The sequence below is a fragment of the Strongylocentrotus purpuratus genome, unplaced genomic scaffold (genome assembly GCF_000002235.5).
Source record: "Strongylocentrotus purpuratus isolate Spur 01 unplaced genomic scaffold, Spur_5.0 spur5_scaffold_10, whole genome shotgun sequence".
Lineage (NCBI taxonomy): Eukaryota > Metazoa > Echinodermata > Echinoidea > Camarodonta > Strongylocentrotidae > Strongylocentrotus > Strongylocentrotus purpuratus.
The window spans coordinates 5,996,911-6,008,654 of NW_022145595.1; the positions used below are offsets into that span (position 1 = coordinate 5,996,911).

The window sequence follows — 11,744 nt, forward strand, 5'->3', positions numbered from 1 at the left end:
TTCCGAGATTACCATACAACATAATGAAATGGTTACTTTAAACAAAATTGAGTGCATAAGCGTGATGTCTTTGTAATCAAAACAATATAATACCTAACTGTAACATCATGCTATAGAACTATATATATGCTTGTCACATATTTTGATTACTATTTTTGCACGAAACATTCATTTTTGTTCATCTTCCAAAATATTATTATGACCTGGGGATTCTATTAATAAGACTTCATCACAACTGAATGAATTAAAAAAAAAATTTGATCACATGGTATTGATCAACCAGTCACGTTATAACGAAGATCGCTTTCCTTTCACCGTCGTGCGTGGTGCAAATACATCTGAAGCCATATCACAGGCTATTGAAAGGCCATTATCTTAATGAGATGAACACATTGTCCTGCTCATGTGTTCTCTAAAAACCGAATTTAAAATCCAATTCTTTCATAGCGACGGCGTCTCGAGTGGGTGAGCATGATATTGCAGTACATACGTGACAATAGGCGAGGCGGGAAAAACAAAAGGACGTCGTAGAATAACGTCGTCAGTGGCGGTTTTCAGGCCACTTAAGTAGCCAGCGGTCCGTGACGTGCTATGTCTATGCCACTCAGTATCTCCGAGTCGCCCTACCTTGGGCGGGCTTTATCACGATTATGGCGGCATGGGAACATTATCTAGCGACAATTCCCATCGGAATGAAACAAAATCAAATGTATCCATGGATGACGGTTGCTAGGGAGGATGAGGTTGCAATTATGACCGAGGACAAATATTTACACCGGTGAGTAATTTTTTCTCTATCTCTCCCTTCATTGCATTTTTATTGGGCGGGAATTGGCGAGTGGTTATAATATACTCGTAGCATATACATGCTGGCAATCTCGATTTCTGGCAATATCGAAAAAGAGAAAAAAACATTCTCACTTATTCATAATTTTTATTAAAACTTTCGTTGACTAAATTCACTGATGTTTGCCATAAACGACTTTGATAGCAAAAAAGAAATCTTCAAAAGCTCTCAATATAATGAGAAAACTGACTGGCAAAATAAGGGCAACGCATATAAGGGTAAGGGCAACTCATTCCCATTAATTTTACTCACTAAAAAACTCACTAAAAACAAACAAAATTATAGACGTAAATGTAATTGAAACTGCTTCTGCGCATTCGTTTTTTCGTGTTTTCGTGGATCTGCAAGAGATTTTTGTTTCCCATTTGTTTTTATCATGAATAGAAGATATTAATTCTATCATTGGCAAACGACAGTGAAAATGAGTGGCGCAAACCGTGAACATGGTTTTGAGTGTACAATTCACTGTAAGGGTAGTCTTACTTGTTCTTCTTCTTATTATCATTGATATTATTATCATCATTAATATAGTAATGATAATATTGTATATTCATATAGCACACATATCCGCCATGCAAGGTGCTCAAAGCGCTCCAATATTACCCCGGCTCTGCTAGGCAGCCGATTTCGGTGCTCACAGCATTCAAGGAATTCCTTCCTACCGGTACCCATTTCACACCTGGGTAGAGTGGTAAATGTAGACTAATGTCTTGCCAAAGGATATTGCAGTGGTGGGACTCGAACCGGGGACCCTGTGATCCACATTTCGAAGAAATATCAACTAGACCACAACACTTCTATCATTATTATTATTGTTTACTATCATCATACTATCATAATATTGAAGTTGTTTTGTATACATCACAGCGGCCTTCACACGATTACTGTACATATTTGCAGTTAGAAAAAAAAGTGAATATAATTACGTAACAAAAACTGTTAACCTTTCATATTTTGATATAAGAAAACAAAATTTTATAGCAGAGTAGAAAATTCTGACTTATTGCCAAAAAAGAAAGAAAAGAAACATTTTATTTTCTGAATTATATGTGAAAAGCTCAAGATTTTGTTCCCCTTTTACTTCCTCTACTGCTCTTAGACCACACTGTACATTTCCAATCGCGAGGTGGCGCTAAAGCAATCCCTCTTGAAGAACTAAGCACGTCAAGCTGTAGGTAAAAGCTTTTGTTTATTCATCATTATTATAATTATCATAAACACTTATTATTGTTATTATTATTATCATTATTATTTTCACTACTATCATTAATATTGAAGATGTTTTTGTATACATCACAGCGGTCTTCATATGATTTTTGTACATATTTGCAGAGAAAAGAAAAAAGTGAATAAAAGTATAATTACGTGACAAAAACAGTTATCCTTGAAGGGAAAGTTGAGTTCTGTTGCAGAGGGCGCTACACAAAATATTTTTTTTGTGAGATAATGAAAAACTGAGTGTCGAATTTGAAAGAACATAATATTTCAATGACAAAATCATCTTTGATCAAAATCGGTTCAGAGACGGCTGAAATATAACGATTTCTAATACTTGTTTTCCACCACAAATATTCGATATTTTGACAAATTTGAAAAAACCGTTGAAAAAAACGAAATAACGCCTTTTACGTGGTATTTCAGCAAATGCCGATGTTGTTTTTTTTGTTGGCATTTTCGTGTTGCTTATATTACGCACAACCAGCCGGCCCATGTAGTGTTATTTTTAATTAAATAATTAATTGAAGGTCACTATGTTTTTTTTTATAGTGGAGCTGAATTGGTATGCTCGTATTTGCTAAATTTCACACATTTTGGGGTCTAAAATGACCTTCATAGCAATTTTAGGTTCTAAAAGGGTACTAGAAATGTCATAGATAAGAATAAGAGCAATAACCATGCACTTTGAAGGCATTTGCGGTCTAAAAACAGAACTCAACTATCCCTTTAATTTAATACTTTAATATATAAAGAAAAGGTTATGGCAAAGTATTAAATTATGAATAGTTGCCCAATATTACTACCAAACAAAGAAAAGATACATTTTCTTTTCTGAATTATATGTGAAAAGCTTTCTCCACTGCTCTTAGACCAAACTGTACAGTTTCAATCGCGAGATGGCGCTAAAGCAGTCTATCCCAAGTTGAAATTGAATTAAATATTCGCGCTATGGAAAAACATATGGTAAATAGCCCAACTACAGGTGTGCAACAAAAATAGGAATGGCGTTTCATATAGTACACCCTTTCCTTCCCTCTCCGGCCCCTGTATCTGCAGTAAATTAACATTTGATCCAATGCCATTTTATTTGATCCGATTTGTCATATGGTCCAACATAATTTGGTCTATCAACATGTTATCACTTCGTCCAATGACCACTCAGTCTAGAGGGATACATCAATCACCGAACTTTGGATTATTATGGTTCGCGGTTCGAGTCCCGCCATGGTACTACTTTCATTGGTAAAGGTATTAATCTACATTTGCCACTCTACACCCAGGTGATACCCGGTAGGAAGAAATTCCTTGAATGTTTGAGCGCCTTATCAGGGCGGCTCAACTCTACAGTATGATCTTTGTATTACAGGGCAATCTGATCCACGTCATAATTATGAAATCATGAAAATAAGAGACACCGAATGCCGAAATTTGAAATAAATATGATCAATAAAAAGAGAATTATGGATGTTTGAAATATGAGATCACTATTGGGCGCGAGTAATTCACCCATTTGACGTGTAGGCCTACACAAATATAATTAATTTGTTTTTCTCCTAATGCCTCCCCAGGCGCGGATCCAGGATTTCTTAGGGGAGGGGGCCCAACTTTTTTCTTTTTTTGCTCCCGAAAATTTGAAAATCGCGCCGGCCGAAAAGTCGCTCAGTGGGGGGGGGGGGGGGGGGGGGGGGGGGGGGGGGGGGGGGGGGGGGGGTACTGAGCACAATTTTTTTTTTTTTGCTCCCGAAAATTTGAAAACGCGCCGGCCAAAAATTCGCTCAGTGGGGGGGGGGGGGGGGGGGGGGGGGGGGGGGTAGTGAGCACATTTTTTTTTTTTGATCCTCAAAAAAAATTTCGATTTGCACCCCCCCTTGAGCTCCAGGGGGGGGGGCCCAACCCCCAAAAAAGGTAAAAATCACGTGATTTTACATGATTTTTTTCTCAAGGGGGGGGGGGGGCCCGGGCCCCCCGGGGCCCCCCCTGGATCCGCCACTGTGCCTCCCCCCTACTCAAATGTTCTATGGATAGTATGTTATTTGTAAATCCTCCAAGCAGAACAAACCCTCCCGAGTCCTGAGTCATTAATGATTCCAAAATATTTTAAAAGTAAATTGTGCGTGTGGAACAAATGAGACATTATTTTGTCCGGCACAGTGGCACTACATCAATTACTGATTCTGCTAATTTGAAGAACACATAGGTCTAGCTATAGTGATTACAACTTTCAACAATTCATAATTGTCATTTCTTTGGTCCAATTTCATATGAAGTTTCACCAGTCAACTTCTCTTTTTCCTACTTTTCTGTGGAGTAGTTTGGTTTCAAGGTATGGCTTTCCCTTTCAGTGCAGTCATTAAATAAGTAGCCATACCGGCTCTGGTACCTAATTGATCTCTACGAATAAAATATGATAGTTCTACTGGGTTCTACTCCCCCTCCCCTTAAAATCAACAAAATGTTTTAGTTTGTCCGAAAATCAAGGCTTTAATTAAATATTACTAATTTGTAAATAATAATCCAGTCAAATCTGATTACACAATGAAAGGTGAAAGATGATACTTTTTTAGTAAATTTTTGATGAAAAGATACTGAAGCATTTTGAACAAATAAATACTAAGGAGGAAAAAAAGAAGAAAATAACAAACAGGAGAGGTTAATTCGTATTCTTTCTTGGAAATGTGGTGGCTCTGAAAAGAGCCGTTTTCACTAGACGACTAGTGTAAACTTTTTAAGCAGAAGCAGACTTGCTGGTCTTCTTGGGGAGGAGTACAGCCTGGATGTTGGGGAGGACACCACCTTGGGCGATGGTAACTCCACCAAGAAGCTTGTTCAGCTCCTCGTCGTTGCGGACGGCGAGTTGAAGGTGACGGGGGATAATCCTGCTCTTCTTGTTGTCGCGGGCGGCGTTGCCAGCGAGCTCGAGGATCTCAGCGGTCAGGTACTCGAGTACGGCAGAGAGGTACACTGGGGCACCAGCTCCGACGCGGCCAGCATAGTTGCCCTTCCTCAGGAAACGGTGCACACGGCCAACAGGGAACTGAAGTCCTGCACGGGATGAGCGGCTCTTGGCCTTGCTCTTTGCCTTGCCTCCTTTACCACGTCCAGTCATGATGATTTAGTTGGTTTATGTCGTTACGAAATGAAACGAATGAGGTTTCAAACTTCGCGGCCAGCTATTTATACCCTCGTGAAGATTGTTCTTTTCAGCGCACCGGCCGATAAGCTGCGACGGTGCTGCCGGAGGGCCGGACGGACGGGTTGGTTATTTACATATTATTTAAATATCATTACTCTGCCGCCTTCTCGCACGAATGAGCGTGTAAGGAGGGAAGATTACGTAATAGCTATTATGAGGACAGTGCGATGTGGCGGTGGCGTCCAAGCAGGGCTCACCTCCCTGGTCCAAGCAAGAAGTAGCAAGAAGTCTATCCAACATATTTGTACTCAACCCTTTTCTATATGTTTAGTTTGACAATGTCCCAGTTGCAGCCAACTTCAAATTAGGGAGAACTTTGCAGGAATTATGAATATGTCACTTATGTCCTTTCTGTGAAATTTAAACGTTAGTAGTGTCCTAGTGTAACCCGTTTACTTTCTAGACTTCACTGTCAGACACTATTGAGTGAGTGACTGACTTCTTTTTTTTATATGGTAATATTAAACATACATAAAATGAGCTGTAATGGGAAAGGGTACATGAGCATTTCAAATTTTGTCGACATCAATAACCCACTTCTTGTAATGGCCTTTGATCTTTGCGCAGCACGAAACGTACACCATTCGGTTACAAGGGTCTAAAAATCAGACTATTTACCAGAAAGATTGCAATCCCTAAACTAAAGTCGATTCGACAACTAACGGTCGTTATTTTCCCACATAAAGTCATTTTCAAGCCCTTTCGTTTTGAGGGAAGTTCTAATTAGTATTACCTTTCAAATGCCGGTGATTGGCGTTGAAATTTAACCCTTTAAAACATTTTTTGGCCTGCAAATGGGACCTGAAATTATGGTCATAAACATTTCTTCAAGTATCCTCTCTTTAAACCAGACTTCATCACGACTCCTTCAAAACTAAAAACTCAATTTAGCCATAGGACTCAGAAAGCCCTATCCATCTATTTATCTGTCAGGCTATAGCTCATCCAGACGTAGGACAAAGCCCTCCTCATAACATTTCCATTCTCCTCTGTCTCTAGCTGGCCTAGTAAATAATTGATTTACAAGTTGATTTTCTTTAGAGGTCACCCTTTTGTTTGGGGGGGGGGGGGAGGGGGTAACATTTTGTTGAACAACAACCAATGAGGCGAGCCCATGAATAGAAATTCATAGTTCTTTTTGGGGGGCAATCCCCAGGCATAGTTCGTTGTTATTCTCTTTTCTTTAAAAAGTTTTGGTATGGGGTCATGAATTTGGTCCAAATGAACATATTGGAAACATATGCGACCCTACAATATTCAGTGATGGTTGTCGCGGTTGAAATCGAGTCTAAAGTGATGAAATTGTAAATAATAAACTCTTTTCGTTGTATAGCTCCCTCTCAAAGTTAGCTTTAAAACAATGTTTCTTGACTAAAATCGACCGATTAGCTTTTCACGTTTGTAAATGATATATCAGAACGACATATTCTGAGATTTTCATGGTCACAGCTACCATTGTACGGCCGTAGGTGCTATTTGAAAATTATCGAAATTTACCGTGAGCACCGGTAAATTTTGAAATTCAATTTTTCTCCAAAGCAGAAGTGTTTTAGGGGCTAAATTATCTAGTGCTTATAATACATCCACAGGGCCATTCAAATATTGTAAAAAATCACTATCCAGCCAATTTTCAAAATTTCCAAAAACTTTATATTGTTATTATATTTACATCGGTTTTTGTGCTGTGTGACAGTGGCGTATCCAGACCTTGGTCTCAGGAGGGGCATGACATTTCAACTTACTCTGATCTAGCAAGGAGGACTCTGGTCAAGTTACGTAACACAGCCGGGGGGGGGGGGAGGGGCATCTTCCAAAAGTTACCTATTTATGACGAAGAAAAGGTAAGCCTTTAGAGAAATATGTCAACACTACGTACCTGCGATTCATAATTACCAATGAGGTTGCGGGGGAGGGGGGAGTGGGGGAGGGGGGAGTGGGGGAGGGGGGGGGGGGGGGGTCGGAAATGAACATTTTGTCAGGGGAAGGGGGAAAATAGCTCCCCTTTCCCCACTTTCATATATGCTAGCGAAGAGTAAGTGAGATGCAAATTTCGCCATCCACAAATGGCGTTCATTTCATAAAATGTTAATGGAGAAAAATATTTTTAAAAAGGTTTCAAATTCTATGAGATATTTCATGAAATCGTTGTGTATGTGAATACTACTCGTGATGTACGTAAAATCTGATCCTGAGTTGGGCATCGTATGTTTGAACATGGCTATAATTAATTCTCGATTGGTTAATTTCAAACTTCATACTAGTACAGCAGCCTCGTTAGCGCAGTAGGCAGCGCGTCAGTCTCATAATCTGAAGGTCGTGAGTTCGATCCTCACATGGGGCACTGCTCAGTTTTTTGCACTCCTATACACTGTCAATTATTCTTTTTTCTTACCCGAAATCATGCAGTAGACTGATTGTCTGAACCAGTAAAATAAAAAAAAAACTCACAAAAACTTGCTGGAAATCACCTTCAATAAAAACCACAAAAAATGCACAAGTCTCATTTGCTCATGGTGACCTGTGTTGAGCACATGGTTATATTTCTATGCCCATTACTCAGCCAGTATAAATTTTTCTACCAAAATCGTTTGGCGCATGTCATTTATCATGTCATCTTGAACATTCAGTGTAAATTTTGTTGGATGCTGTGAGAATGTATATTACCAGAACTCTAGCTAAGCGCTGAAGCCACATTCTTCACGTTCACATCTAGAAGGAAGCAATATGAAATCCATTTAGCTCGCTGTTTTAGTAAAGTTCAATAAAGAAAGAAACATTTATATAATAATAAAGATCTTGAATATCGTATTGCAAAAAAGAAAAACAAATTACCCTTGCATTTAAAAAAATGGAAGTTTGTTTTATAATGTTGTATAGGTATATATGCATGTAATTCCTTGCATCTAAGTGTAAATTTACTTTTCGTGAGATTTTGATCTACGTGTTACTGCTTTTTGTAATCTTTTCATAATTACTTGTTAATATTTTGATTGTATTTAATTGTTTCAATAAAACACATTTAGCAATTTATTAAAACAAAATCCAGGTGGCCACAGGGTTTACTGTAATTCGATTCGTACTACAGTTGTTTATTTGAACATTTAATATAATTGATAGCACTGTTTGTTTGCACTTCAGTATTGTTTGATTGATTTTTATTTTTTAAAGATAGTCCATGTATATCTTTATAGATTTTAAGGCCATTCGAATAAAAAACATGTTTAGCGACCTGCCCTTTTTAAAAATAGGAAGGAGGAGGCCCTTTTTTCTTTAAAATGGCCGCTCGGTACATTGTCTAGCCAGTCGGGTTATTTTTCAAGATGGCCGCCAGCATTTATCTTTCATTTGAAACAAAATTTTAAAAAATATCATTTTAGCAGTATGTTTTTTCAATGGCCTAATCATTATGTGCAAAAATTAGTTTGTGAATTGTACTGTTATGGCGAGCTCGTCACAAGTCCGGTCCGGTGCTTTCGGGTAATTTCATCTTCCTCTGTGATTGTTGATGCATCTGTCATTTATAAGCTGGGACTATGTCTTTTAGTACCGATATAAACTATAGGGTTATGACTGATTTTCATAGAAGAACGCTGTCTTTTTATTACCCCAATCTCTTGAACGAAATATTGAAGCTATCTGATCTAGACAATCAACTTAAAAAAGACTCACGATATGAAATGGTATATGAAATCTGGCACAGGCCTCAGATTGTACCTTATATACATCTTTACTTATATATATATATCATAATTAGGGTGAATAACCGGTTGAAATTATCAATTTTGGTTCTTTTATTATAAATGAAGCCAAGGATAAAGAGAAAAGATGCCAAGACAACACAGGCCAAAGAGGAAAAACATAATAGAATTAAAAAAGACTTGAGATAATAATAGGAAAAACCGTTTGTTCTTTCTTGAGGATGTGGTGGCTCTAAAAAGAGCCGTTTGTAGTAAATATGGCGTTTGCCAATTAATTTACTTGGAGGTGGTGTACTTGGTGACAGCCTTGGTGCCCTCAGAGACGGCATGCTTGGCCAGCTCTCCGGGGAGGAGGAGACGGACAGCGGTCTGGATCTCTCGGCTGCTGATGGTGGACTTCTTGTTGTACTTGGCAAGACGGGAAGATTCACCGGCAATGCGCTCGAAGACATCGTTGACGAAGCTGTTCATGATGGACATGGCCTTGCTGGAGATACCAGTGTCGGGGTGGACCTGCTTCAGAACCTTGTAGATGTAGATTCCGTAGCTTTCCTTTCGCTTCCTCTTCCTCTTCTTATCTCCAGCGGTACCGCTGACCTTTGCCTTCCCGGCCTTCTTGGCTCCCTTTCCGCTAGTCTTGGCAGGCATGATGATTACTTGATTGTGTCGAGTAGATCAACTGATGTGGCCATTCGGAGAGCCACGGTATTTATAACGATCCGCGGGGCCGGACGGACGCACCGGTATTGACCATCGAAGGCGCATTTTTTACTGCTATGCAAATGAAGGTCATCCCGCCCGCCCGCACACTTTACGGGTCGATGCACTGAGTGGGTCGATGATGCAAATGAGCTCGTCTAGACTCTTCGGACTATTACGTAATCAATGGGATAACGCTGAACCATTGGACCAGGGAGATGACCACTCAACCACTGACAGTAGACTGGAAGAAGAAGCAAAAGAGGAAATGCAAAGAGAGAGAGAGAGAGAGAGAGAGAGAGAGAAATCATTCTACCAAAACCGTGAAAACAGAAAACATGAACAAAGAAAACTGTAACCGAGGCAAGCGTATACCCCTGTCCAAACATATTAAAAAAGACATTGGAAAAACCTGCCATAAGTTTATCAAATCATTTATTTTCCACTGTAAGCGGTGTAAGATAATTGGAATCTGTCACAACTCTTCTCTTCTTACATTTTAGTTTAAAGAATCTCACAATCCTCTCGTTCACACACCTCGTTATTTCTCGTTCTTTTCACTATAGCTCCCCCTATTATTTTTCTTTTTATCATCTTCTTCTTTGTCTTTCTTCCTCTACTTTATCTCTCTCTCTCTCTCTGTTACCCGTTGTCTCCTCTTAGGGTCGACTTTTTTTAATTCAAGAAGCACGGGGTCGATATGGTGGATAGAATCCGCATTTTAAACGGATTCATTCAATAAATATTAAAATCAGAGTGGACTTGCATTAATCTGTAACTAAGTTACTGGAATTCCAACTACCGACGAGGCTAAAAAAGGTCCTTTACCTTATTTTAAATTATCCACACGCTTTACTGTTTTCACTCATTCTTCCTCTCACTCTTGCTCTCTCTCTTGCCCTCCCCATCTCCCTTTTGCTCTCTCCCGCTCCCTCTCACTTTTGCCCTCTCCATCTCACTATTGCTCTCTCTCACTCTCTCTCTCTCTTTCTCTCTCCCTTCACTCTTGTATACGTATAAACCAAGTAATTACAAAGTAGCAACATGATGTTGGTTTATAACACATGTGTTTTATTTATTTCATTTCGAACCAAGTCCGTATACAAAAGAAGACACCCTTACAAAAATAACATAGTAATTAAAAAATATTTTCAAACGAGATGGTGCTTTAAAATGTAGCTAGATATTCATTGATTTAATCAATCTATATAAACAGCATAATTATAACGTTGGCCTATGTAAAATAGGTATTTAGTTTTACTAAATTTTTCATCATTGAAGAGTTTGCTTTGACTGGCTAAACACAATCAAAACAGCTATTTGTGAGCGAAAACACACTGATAACTACATAATGTACTTACAAAACATAAATAGTCTATATTTTCAAATATATGTAATTACTTTGCTTCACCGAAATGACTTTTCTCTCAAATTTGCAAAGCAAATGATTCAATTTATCTAGCATTCCACCGAAAACAACATTACTAAATGATCTCTTACTCGTAAAATCGCTATGATAGTCATCCGTGACACAATCATTTTTCCTGTATGACGGGGATAATTATACAAGTTCAGAAATCCATTACTGGCTTACTGTTTATCCAATTTCGTTTAAAATGTCTACACTATTAATTTGTTTCATTTTCTGGATCAATTTGCTTTCATGGTTGAATAGTTTACCACTCCTGATGGCAAATGAGTTTATCATCCCACATACTTAAGTCTGTGTGCGTGCTTAACTTATTGTTTGTGATTTTCAGCACGGCTTAGTCGGTTTTTATCAAAATATTTAAGGTTCCAAGTACGTGACCATACACAATCATTCCAATTTTAATTATGTCATAACCAACTATAAAGGTTTGTTTCATTTGCCTATATAGTCAAACCTGCTTTAGTGACCACCTGTCTACAAAGACCACCTGTCAACAAGGACCACATTTATTGTTTCCCTTGTAAATGGTTTCTCATCGAAACATTGTACTTAAGGAACCTGTCTACAAAGACCACCTGTCTACAAAGGCCACTTTCTGTGTTTCCCTTGGGCGGTCGCTATGGACAGGTTTAACTATATATGGTTCATTCGTAAGCA

At 38.7% G+C, this 11,744-nt stretch overlaps 2 protein-coding genes and 1 non-coding gene across 3 annotated transcripts; 1 reads left to right on the forward strand and 2 right to left on the reverse strand.

Annotated features, from left to right (window-relative positions):
* Positions 1-4,755: 4,755 nt before the first annotated feature.
* Positions 4,756-5,195, reverse strand: LOC100890687 (late histone H2A.2.2-like). Its single transcript, XM_030979296.1, has one exon. It carries the CDS (start codon positions 5,169-5,171, stop codon positions 4,791-4,793), a length of 381 nt encoding a protein of 126 aa, XP_030835156.1. The 5' UTR covers positions 5,172-5,195; the 3' UTR covers positions 4,756-4,790.
* Positions 5,196-7,526: 2,331 nt separating this feature from the next.
* On the forward strand, positions 7,527-7,599 carry TRNAM-CAU. Its single transcript has one exon. It is a non-coding gene; the product is annotated as a tRNA-Met (tRNA).
* A 1,573-nt stretch (positions 7,600-9,172) lies between these two features.
* On the reverse strand, positions 9,173-9,653 carry LOC582704 (late histone H2B.2.2-like). Its single transcript, XM_011684848.2, has one exon. It carries the CDS (start codon positions 9,602-9,604, stop codon positions 9,233-9,235), a length of 372 nt encoding a protein of 123 aa, XP_011683150.1. The 5' UTR covers positions 9,605-9,653; the 3' UTR covers positions 9,173-9,232.
* Positions 9,654-11,744: the final 2,091 nt, after the last annotated feature.